This window comes from Dreissena polymorpha, chromosome 5 (genome assembly GCF_020536995.1).
Source record: "Dreissena polymorpha isolate Duluth1 chromosome 5, UMN_Dpol_1.0, whole genome shotgun sequence".
Lineage (NCBI taxonomy): Eukaryota > Metazoa > Mollusca > Bivalvia > Myida > Dreissenidae > Dreissena > Dreissena polymorpha.
Genome location: NC_068359.1, coordinates 56,749,252 through 56,761,708, shown reverse-complemented (window position 1 = coordinate 56,761,708; position 12,457 = coordinate 56,749,252). Strand labels below are relative to the sequence as shown.

Sequence of the window (12,457 nt, the reverse complement as noted above, 5' to 3'; positions counted from 1 at the left end):
TAAAACCATTGCTGAAAACCAATTGAAATTTTTGTAATGCCATACATGAATTATTAAACATGTTCATGAAATTTATAGGCAAGCTCGTCAAATGTTGGTATTATAAGAGGGTGTTCTTAGCTAAACTAGGGTGCAAAAGTTATAGTGATTAGCGTTTTTAATCGAAGAAACAAAATCCATGGATAACACTTTGACAATCACGAATATTTCATTTCAGATACCATTGGAGAAATAGTCGCTGAGTTGTTTCCACACTTTCCGACGTCTGCGGAAGAAGCAGGAAATGATGATAATAACCCTGAAAATATCAATATAAATATTTACAATACCAAGCCTCAAACAACAGAATAGACTGATAAAAATTACAGACAAAAAACTAGTAAACGATGATATTTTACAACATTCTACACACTGTTTTCCCTGTAATTTAACCAATTTTTTATTAAAAAAATAACAATATTGCTATTTGAGAGTTTTCAATGGCTAATTTTGCTTGACTAACCAATTACCTTATTTTGCTGATATGATGTTTAAGCATTGATTGATAAAAATGGGCCGTGCTCTGTGAAAAATGGGTTAATGCATGTGCGTAAAGCGTCGTTCCATATTAGACCGTATAGTCCGCACAGGCTAATCAGGGACGACACTATCTGCTTTTATGATATTTTTTCTTTAAAATAAGTCTCTTCTTAGCAAAACAAGTGTGGACTGCACTGGTTTATATGGAGTGGCAATTTACGCACATGCATTATACCCCTTTTTCACAGAGCACGGCTCATTAATATTCTGAGCACGTTTCAAGATAAGTGGGTCAAAGATATAATTATAGCAATTTATAAAAAAACTTCCCTCTGCCTTTGGTGGCCATGTTTTTCAACAGACCAAAACCTTGTTTGGACTCACTCAGTTTATGCAAACTATACAATATTTTTTTTAAGAGTTCATATCAGGTAACTATAACAATATATGAAATATTGCCCTGCCTACTAGTAGCCATGATTTTCTACAGTTCCGAACATTTGTAAAAAATAATTAACGATATCATTAAGAACAAGATGTGTTTGTGAAACACTATGTCTCCCCCCATATATTTGACCTTTGACTCAAAATATGCAAGTTCATGAGATAAACATGTATATCAAATATCAAGTTGCTATATTCAATATTGCAAAAGTAATGGCCAATGTTAAAGTTGTACGCAAAAAGATCAACAAATCAACATCAAACCAACAAACACAGGACAAAAACAATATGTCTCCCAGTATAGACTGGGGACATTTAAATGTTTTGAGCAAGTGTAATGTAGAATAAGCCAAAAAGTAGATGTGCTAGGTTGCCCTATAGAAATAAAAAGCACCACATCCCAGCAGCTAGGTTTTATCCCAAAAGGATTTTTTTTAAGATACTATTATAACAAGATTTTTTTGAGCGAATTTCATTAAGACTGACAAAAAATATGGAGCCAAGATATAATTCGAACAAATGTTCTGAACACAATTTAGGAAGATTGGATAATAGCGGTAAATGTGGTTTCAAAAGTGTGCTCAGAGTGAATGGACAATATGATAATGGACAACAGATGATGGAAAAGAATGATGGACAAAAGGCAATACAAAATCTTACCATGAGCACACATTTTGCCGTAAAGTGAGCGTAAATGCAAAAAACGTTGTTAAGACATTCAGACCCATACGCCTCGTCAGGTAAATGGACACAAACAAATAACACCCAACACTTACACAACTATTCCCAGCGCTGAAACCAATGCAATAGGTGTGTGGTTAACAAAAACGGGCTCATTTCCATCTGGAAAAGAAACCAAATACAGATAAACAGTATTAAATGCTACCATAAAATTAAACCAGAGATGTTTCACATACACATTACGCTAGGTCAATCAAATTCCTGCACAAATGCAATTGTCTTTACACAATTTTGACAAGTGAAAATTCTAAACATACATTTGAATAATACAACTTTAAAAAATACGTTTTCTTTGTGAAAAAACAATGGCCAGGTATATATATCATACATACAGGATATGCTTTCAGTTGTCCTGGGCGTGGCGTTTCCCCTATCAACGACAGAAACACAACAATTAATTCATACGCATCACATTTCCATACAATCTGGACTCTTAACCCTTTACCACTTAAATACGCATTCTGACGCATTTGTAGTCCCTTAAAATGTTTCGTGTAATAAAAGACCTTTCTAACTTTATTCATGTTTTAAAAGCTTTATTTCCAACCCTGAGATACTGATGAGCAGCAAACAGCATTCAACCTCAACGGGCTGCAAGTTACTCGCAGGCTGTTCTGGTTTTATGCTGTTTGCACATAGACATTATCACTTTGCTTCTAAGTCGGAAAGGGTTAAACTACATTTGTTTTATTTGAAATATGCTGGTAGCTGAAATACATGTACAGATGAGTACAGCTTATTTTTAGATTAAAATTGAAGTGTCATTCTTCAAAACAAACAGCAATATCACCTAATAATCATCCTTCGCTTTCTTAAATGGTTCCAAATGTTCACGCAAATCATATATCTTTCAACACTTCCTAAGTTTTTGTTTAAACAAAAAAAATACCACGAGCATTTGTAAAATCACAAAGATAGCCACATGCTTATAAATAGAAAACGGTTTCAGCAGCTTTGCACAAGATATTCCAATATGATGCCTGGATTATGTTACGGATTGCACATTATTTGTATATGACAATCTTTGTTGGAAGCATCATTAGGATAAAGGCCCACTCACCTCAGAACTGGGATGTTAATGACACAGGGCCAGCAGCCCGGTTGGTCCTTGTCAGCGTACCAAGGGCACGGCTCACACTCTGTCAGGGAGAAATAAACATGTGAGCATTGTTCTGGGAATATATGGCTAAGATCATGTGCGTTAAGTGTCATTCCACATCAGCTTGTTAAGTCCGCAAAGGCTAATCAAGGACGACATTTTCTTGTTAAAAGGTATTATTTTATTTTAGGAAGTCTCTTCTTAGCCAAGATATAGTCTAGCTAAAAAGTGTTGTCCCTGATTAGCATGTGCTAACTGCAGTGGTCGTTTAATGGAGGTATTCGGATAATGCTTATTTTAGTTATAGTAACCTTGACGGTAAGCCGACTTCCATGATTGGTCATCCCCTATACACCCCATATACAATCCTAAACGGGCTGCCATGGCGCAGTGGATATGATGTCCACCTAGCAACCAGAAGGTCACTGGTTCTATCAGTGGAAGCGTTCTTTAGCTCACCGACTAAGACATTAATTACTGGATCTTCGTCACATGAAACAGACTCGAGAGCGTTCAATAATCGATAGGCTTTTGATGCAATAGAGCTAAATTAAATAGGTTTAAACTAATCCTTAACTAGGCCTTGATGCAAGTTTGATAGTTTGCCCTATTGGTGCAAAAAGGTACATTGTTACATTAAAATAAGAAGCAACATGGAACCTGATTGCACCAATTGGGCGAAATATTGTAAGTTTCATTAAGATTGGTGAAGATTGGTCTAAATATATTGACCTGAAACAACCTGTTTGCTGCTTTTCATTATGAAGCTAAATTACCTTGACCTTTGAAAGACTGATTCCAAAGGCAACCGTAAGATAAATCTTTTTAAGTTAGCTAAATGATCTACATGTGTAAACAGACAGTTTCACTACATAAAGGGTGGAGTTTGCAAAAGGCACTGAAAGTTAAAAAGTGGTGAACATTTACTTGGTTGGTAAATATATGTTCATGAATGTAGAAAGACCACAGCACAAGTTCACCAAACTTAAATCATAAATGTGACCTTTAGACTGGTAACAAGGCTTTCTTAAGGCCTGACAGGGTTGACCTAGTTTTTTAATGGACATGTCCCAAAATTAGATATTGCAAAGGGTAAACCTTATGACCAAGTTTCATACATTGTAAATGTGGCTTTAAGAGTGGTTAACCTTTTGCCCCTTAACACTTTACCCCTTATAAACGCATTTTGACGCATTTGAAATCTAATTCAATTTAAGTCCTTTCTTATTAAAGTTTGAAAAGCTTCATTTCAAACCTTAAGATAAGGATGAGTAGCAAACAGCATACAACCTGAACAGACTGCGAGTTACTCGCAGGCTGTTCTGGTTTTATGCTGTTTGCACATAGCCATTTTCACTTTGCTTCTGATGGGGAAAGGGTTAATATGTATTTCTACGCATTTGTTGTCATTAAGAAAGTTAAATTTAATTAAAGACCTTTCTTACTAGATTCAAGTTTCAAAGGCTTAAAATCAAACCCTTAGATACTGATGAGCAGCAAACAGCATAAAACCTGATTAGACTGCGAGTTACTTGCAGGCTGTTATGGTTTTATGCTGGTTTCAAAATCATTTTTTACTTTGCTTCAAATGGAAGAAAGGGTTAAGAGTGGTTAAAGAGTTTTTTTCTAAGATTTGACTTGATAACCTTGTTTTTTGACACATATAGCCCAGAGTCAAACTTGGTCTTGATATTGTCAAATATTTTGGCCAGTTTTCATAAAGACTGAATTAAAAGTGAGGAATGTACACGTGGCTAAAAGCTAAAAGTTAATGACACCTGAACATGCATCAATTATTAGAGCTTAGAATGAGCACTTTGTTCTCAGGTGTGCCTAACAACAAAATCAACTAAATGACAGATACACTAGAAAAAGGACTGGGAAAAAATGGAACTATTTTTAAAATTTTAAATTTCAAAGAAACAAACAATTGCTTAAACATGCAGGATAGGTCTTTTTTACCAGAAAAAGATACGTTATCTGAACAGCATGTTAATTTTTTTGATAAATGGTTGCAACAAATCTGATTACCGCCAGTAAGCTTGCTGAGCTGTTGATGAGCCAGACACGTGTTTTCTGTTTTACAGGAGCCCATATTTTTATAGGACGTCTCCGGCCAATGACATCTCTCCAGGGCACATTCGCATGACAAAGGCAGCAAATTTGAATACCTGCCAGTCTCGACTGCATTGAAGTCATCTGCAAAGGTCAGCGAACTTAAAGTATAGCACAAATATAATTGAGATGTGCTCTGTGAAAAGGGGGTTTAATGCATGTGCGTAAAGTGTCGTCCCAGTATAGCCTGTGCATTCCGCACAGGTTAATCAGGAAGAACACTTTCTGCCTAAACTGGATTTTTGAAAAGAAGAAACTTTTTGTAAATGAATGATACCATAAAAGCGGGAAGTGTCGTCCCTGATTAGCCTATGCAGACCCCATTTTCACAGAACACAGCCCAATTATAAGTTTTATTTGTATACTTCAGGCCTGGTGATGATTGTAATTATAAGCCTGAAAAATGTTTGTTTTTTAAATATAAACATATAAGGGAGATTCAGAACCTTAAATTCATTCATTGATTCAGCATTCACAACCCACCATCAGACAGAATGACCCCAATATAACTTTGTCGAACTTTAATGATACTTTTTATTTAAAGATTCATTCACACTGAAACAAAATCAACACTGCGTAAAATAAAAATTACATATTAAAAAATAAAAAAAACAGTGTTCCTTAAAGCACTAGCAGAAATTTTAACACTAGATGTGGTCTGGTAACATTTCCTTGACATAATACAAAACGCTGCTTTTTATTTCTTTCTGGTCAGTGTTTTCATTTTTATTTGGAACAATAGACTTTTTTAATAAAGCAACAGATTAGGCCGGGGGTCTGGGGATCCCCAAGGCTCCCAGTGGGTCCAGGGCAATGCCCTGGTAGGGGGTTCAGGAGGGCGAAGCACCCCGAGAAAAAAATGAATATGCAACTTTGGTTAATAGATATAAGTGCCATGGCTGCAATTAATGATTGACAAAAAAGGAAATAAGACAGGAGAGGAAAACAATATTATTTTCTTTCTATTACAATAAATTTTACCTGATGAGAACTTCATCTCACATTTTATTTACATCTCGCAAGAGTCAGAGTCACTATCACTGTAACTGCTGCTATAATCATCCTCCAAGTTAAATGTCTTAATAGCTGCTTTGATATTTTGCCTCAAGTCTTCCTGATCTAATAACATCACAGGGTTTTCACTGGCAAAGGTTGTGCTAATTTATTTTTATTTTTAATACTGAGCCATTCCGAAACTACCTGCCTTACCATGTCAACAGAATCCTCACATCTTGGCCTGTTTATAGTCACCTGTAACAAAGCTTCTAACATATCATTGGATACTCTATTCCTGTGTATAGTTTTAATATATTTTTAAGAACTTGCTCCTCTCTCCGGCCAGGCATTTGTGACAGGAAGTGAAGCTGCAACTTCAGCAATAAATGTTATCTTGGGGAAGAACTGCTTATATACAGGGACAGATAGCAGTTGTATTTAATACCACTCTGTGCTTGTCATCTTGGATGTAGAGTTATGTGAACATTTTGGTTCAAGAAGAAGATCAGAGATGGCCTTGGCATTTGCTGAAGAGAAATGTTCAAAAATGTTCTGACAGGAAAGAAATAATGTTTGCACACTACCTAGCTCCTAATCAAAATACTGAATAAATGTAATCACATTTTCTGTCACGCTAATATCTGATACTTCATCTGTCAGCAAACCATATACTTGGGCCTTGTGAGCTTTCTCTATTACATTATCCTTGACTGACTCACCAAGTAACAGAAAAATCCCTTTGTGAACCAGCAGCGTTGTGGTTAAAAAAAAAAATTCTCATACTCAAAGACATTTTCAATCATATCTAACAATGGCAACAATTTCCTATTTGATACAAAAAAATCATAAGAAAGTAAACAGTGGAGAAAACTTTTTGATAAAAAGATGCTTCAACATTTTTTTTGTGGCACACTTCAGTACGAAACATTGACAATTTATGAACAATTTCTGTGTCAAAGTTAGGCACTCATCATCAGTAAAAGGCTTGTGCTTTTCTTTACTCCCAGAATCTGATGATTTTTCCGAACTGGCAGGCATATCCGTATTTGTCTTATCACTTCCTAACACAGTCAGCTGATCTAACTTGATCTGCGATGAAATCACATCAAGTGACATTGCTTCACTTGTGTTTAGGTTCGCAGAACCATCATCTGAGCCTTTAAAAGACCAAAACAGATTAATTTCCTTAAGCAGTTTTTTCCTCATCTTTTTTCATATCTTTTTTATTTTATTAAATACATCATTTTATTTGAAAACTTAGTGATCAAATTATATTATTAAGTTATTTGAACAGATCACCTTCTATCATCATTATATGTTGAGTTTTTGGCACCCAAAGATAAATTTACTCATAAAGCAAGAAAAAATCAAACTAATATTTACATTGTAGTAATTAATATGACAGGTCCAATTACAGACAATTTAGATTTTTCCTTATGTATTAAATCTATTAAATGAAAATTGTCCTCTGGTCCATTAAAATGGCAAAACGAAGTAATAATGTGAGAAGTTTTCAATCCTTACTTAATTTAAAAATAGATCTATATGAAAAAAAAAACACAACAAAGAAATAAAAAAAAATTCAATCAAGGGTGATTGTGTAAAACTATAAACAGTTGAATACAATTCGAAAGTTCAATTCTGATAATGCGAAAAACTTACCCTCTTTTCAGCGATAAAACTATAACAACACGCAAATCCGTTGAATTGATATCCCCCGCCAATATGCTTCTGGACACACGTGTTACATTTGACACTCAAAAAAGCATTTTTCCAAGATACAAAAGGGCCATAACTTCGTTATAAACATATAGTGTACAATGCCATTTGGCGTGCATCATCCTCTTATCCATATGTATACTCATACCAAGTTTCAATGAAATCCGCCAAAGCACTTTCAAGATATGGCACCGGACACAAAAAAGCATTTTTTCAAGATACAAAGGGCCGTAACTCCGTAATTAACAGATGGTGTACAATGCATTTTGGCGTGCATTATCCTCTTATCCATATATATATATTCATGTCAAGTTTCAATGAAATCCGCCAAATCACTTCCAAGATATGACTCTGGACACAAAAGTGCCGGACGGACGGAAGGACGGACGGAAGGACGGACGGACGGACAACGCCAAAACAATATCCATCCGCCTATGGCGGGGGATAACAAACGGCACTAAGAAAAGTCACAACAATCGTGAACGAAGCCGCTCTAAAACAGCGAAAAAAAAGATAACGAGAAAAAAAACAAATATAACAGATAGTTATTAAACAATAACTTACAATACAAACAGGAAGAAAAATCAACTGTGTCATTTTTTTCTAACCAGATTTAGCTTTAAATCCGAAATCTAACAGATTCATTTTTCTTTTTTTTCCACCAGAATCCATGCTGAATTTACATCGGTTTCTGTTACAACGCTTCTTATTGGCTCTTTCGTTTTAGACCAACGAATCGTCAACGATATTTAATAACAAGAGCTTTCAGAGGACAGCGCGCTCGACTATTCGAGTGCTTGACATCATAACGTAAGCCATCATGGGGAAATGTTTCATATTCAACTAGAGCTTTGTCACAGACGTGAAGAATACCCCCACATGCCGCATTGACACATAATTTTTTGCATGTCGTCTTCACAAAAAACAGCGGACATGATGCTCAATTTTTAAAATGCACTAAGTGGCCCCTTGACCTAGTTTTTGACCCAGAAAGGCCCATGTTCTAACTTGGCCTTAAGATCATCACCATAAAACTTATGACCAAGTTTGGTGATCGGATGTAAACTACTTGAATTAGAGAGGGGACACCATGCTGAATGTTAAAAAGCGCTATAAGTGACCCCGTGACCTGGTTTTTGACCCGGCAAGGCCCATGATCGAACTTATCCTAGACAACATGTAGATAAAACTGGTGACCAAGTTTGGTGAGGATTGGATGAAAACTCCTTGAATCAGAGAGCGGACAACATGGTGAGGTTTAAAACACACTAAGATACCCCGTTACCTAGTTTTTGACCCGGCATGACCCATATTCAAACTTGACTTAGACATCATCTAGATACAACTTCTGACCAAGTTTGGTGAAGATTTGATGAAAAATACTTGAATTAGAGAGCGGACAGCATTGTGATGGTTGAAACGCACTAAGTGATCCCGTGACCTAGTTTTTGACCCGGCATGACCCATATTCAAACATTGCCCTGGAAATGATCAAGATACACATTCTGACCAATTTTGGTGAAGATTGGATAAAAACTACTTGAATTAGAGAGCGGACAACATGGTGAGTTTTAAAACACACTAAGTGACCCCGTGACCTTGTTTTTGACCCGGCATGGCCCATGCTCGAACTTGACCTACACATCTTCTAGTTACAACTTCTGACCAAGTGTGGTGAAGATCGGATTTACACTACTTGAAATAGAGAGCGGACAGAATGCTCAATGTGTAAAACGTACTAAGTGACCCTGTGACCTAGTTTTTGATCTGGCATGGTCCATGTTCGAACTTGGCCTTCAGATCATCTAGATAAAACTTCTGACCAAGTTTGGTGAAGATCGGATGCAAACTACTTGAATTAGAGAGCGGAGAACATGCTGAATGTTTAAAACGCACTAAGTGACCCGTGACCTAGTTTTTGACCCGGCAAGGCCCATGTTCGAACTTGGCCTTAAGATCATCTAGATACAACTTCTGACCACGTGTGGTGAAGATCGGATGAAAAGTACTTAAATTAGAGAGCGGACAACATGCTGAATGTTTAAAACGCTCTTAGTGACCCCGTGACCTGGTTTTTGACCCGGCAAGGTCCATGTTCGAACTTGGCCAAGACATCATGTAGATACAACTTCTGACCAAGTTTGGTGAAGATCGGATGAAAATTACTTGAATTAGAGAGCGGACACTTAATAAGGACCGACAGACAGACCGACCGACCGACAGACAAGTTCACTCCTTTATACCCCCCTAAACTTCGTGTGTGGGGGTATAATAATTTATTAGACGATCTTTCAAAGATAAAAAAAGGAAAACAAAAAAAAATTTGGGAGGTGAGAGAGGTAATATGGGGTGTGGTCATTTATTAGACGATCTTTCAAATTAAAAAAAAAGGAAAAAAAAGTTTGAGTGGGTAGGGGGGTGAGAGGGGGGTATAATGAGGGATGTGGTAATTTATTAGATGATGTTTAAAAAAATATAATTTTTTTAGGGGGTAGGGCTGGCTGAGAGGGGGTATAATGTGGGGTGGGGTAATTTATTAGATGATGTTTAAAAAAAAAATTGGTGGGGGGAGGTTGGGCGGGCGGGGGAGCGATTCTGGGTAGGGGCGTGGGGTATTGTTTGGGTGGAATCCATTGTGGTATTCAGGTAAGTGTTGTTTTGTCAAAGTAATAATAAAATGTGATCATAAATAAAGAAGTTATGACAATTTAAGCAAGATGTTCAATTATCTAAGTGCAAAAGAGGCCATAATTATGTAAAAATGCTTGGTACAGTGGTCTGCTCTTGTTTATAGGTTGGAGTCATGCTGGTAAACAAGTATGCAACATTTAAAAGCAATATGTCAAAGGATATAGGAAATATTTGGGGTAGTAAGCAAACTTTTACATAGATTTATCAATAATATGCATATTCTAAGTATAAAAGGGACAATAATTATGACAAAATGCTTGATAGAGTTGTCTGCTCTTGTTTATAGATCGGGGTCATGTTGGTAAACAAGTATGCAAAAAATAAAAGCAATATGTCAAGGGACAATGAAAATAAATGGGGTTATACGAAAACTTTAACAATTGCTGCATTTTCTAAGTGGAAAAGGGGCCATAATTATGACGAAATGCTTGATAGAGTTGTCTGCTCTTGTTTATAGGTTGGGGTCATGTTGGTAAACAAGTATGCGAAATATGAAAGCAATATGTCAAAGGACAATGAAAATAATTGGGGTCGTACGAAAACTTGTACATTTGAACGCTAACGCTAACGGAAACGGAAAAGGAAACGCTGACGCCAGGGTGAGTAGGATAGCTCCACTATATATATTTTATATATAATAGTCGAGCCAAAAACGGCGCGGTGTGACATTTTTCTGTTCAACCAATGATATGGATCGTCAATCAACGGCCACCGGAAAAACTTTGCGAAACCGAAATTTCGCAAACTTAAGTACCCTTTTTCTTAAAGATTTGCTACTTTGAGACATAGTATGCGATAAAAGTCTTATCGTTGATTAATAATTGGTTATTTTTACTCAAAAAACGCGTTTTCTTCACTATGAAATTTATAAGCAAAGTTGGGGTTCCCATGGGATTTTTGCATTTTCCCATGGGATTTTCGATTTTCCCATGGGATTTTTTCTCCCATGGGATTTTTTTTCTCCCATAATTTGCAAATGGGAGAAAAATCCCATGGGATTTTGAACATTTTAAAAAACGTGTTTTATTTGCGTTTGCAAGTATTTTAACGTTATTTAAGGACTGTATATTGGTTTTATGCCAATTATATATATATAAATATATAGTAATAAAAAAATCCCATTTTTAAATGGGAGAAAAAAATCCCATGGGATTTTTTTCTTATTTTGAGAGATTTATTCATGAAACTTTCAGAAACATCATCTTTTATGAAATGATGAACAACTACGATATTTTAATGCGTTTAGTCGTGTTTAAAAAAAAACAAAAAATCCCATGGGATTTTTAAATCCCATGGGACTTTTTATCCCATGGGATTTTTCATCCCATGGGATTTTTTATCCCATGGGATTTTTTATTCCATGGGATTTTTTCCAATGGGATTTTTCAGTTTCGTAAGCCGAATAAGTTTCTTAATGCGAAAAACAACAATAAAGGAAATAATAATTATAATTTTGAATAATAAATTGAATAATATAAATAACATGAATATTTTTTAAATGAGTTACAATTAAAGGTTTATGCTAGTAGAACTTATCATTTTTATGTTCGAGCAGATGGTTGAGTCCAATTGGTGAGTATGCCAGCTTAGAACCAGTATAAATGCATCGCAGACAGACAACGCTGTCATACTGTACACACCGCTGAGTAACAATCTTTATTGCATTTCATTTTGCAACAGAAAATGAACTCCGTAGTATAATTGATCTTATATATGCCCTCTGCTTTTGAAAGCGTGCAACACATTAACATAACAATAAGTCCATGCCAAAAACTATGTGCAAATTCCATTCAAAGCTATATACACATTATAAAGGTCAGATGACCCGCGTCATGCGAAAATGGGTCTTATGTCATATGCGGCCAAAGTTGGTCCATCCTAGCTTGTCCAACCGCGCAGTCTGGTCAGGTTCTACGCTGACTGATATATCAAGTCAAGCCATGATTCGTGGTCTCATATCCAAACTCGGTAGCTCCTGTGCGAAACTTTCACCGGAAACGACGGCACCGAGACGGGCGCTCGAACTTTGCGGATGCGCGTTATATGTTATATAAAATAGCGCGATGTGTTTTTTCTTGCCTCAAATTAGTAAGCCCAATCAGCGTTTTATTGTGTTCTTTGCTTCTACTATTA

General features: G+C 36.1%; 1 protein-coding gene across 4 annotated transcripts in view; it reads right to left on the bottom strand.

Annotated features, from left to right (window-relative positions):
• The window catches only part of LOC127830974 (uncharacterized), a 357,196-nt gene that overhangs the window by 309,398 nt on the left and 35,341 nt on the right, over positions 1-12,457 (bottom strand). The window contains exon 2 of one of the 4 annotated variants that reach the window (XM_052355927.1): positions 4,835-5,002. The exons of the other annotated variants lie outside the window; for them this stretch is intronic. Within the exon in view, the coding sequence (XP_052211887.1) occupies positions 4,835-5,002 (168 nt within the window). The remainder of the gene's footprint in view (positions 1-4,834; positions 5,003-12,457) is intronic. 4 annotated transcript variants of the gene reach the window in all.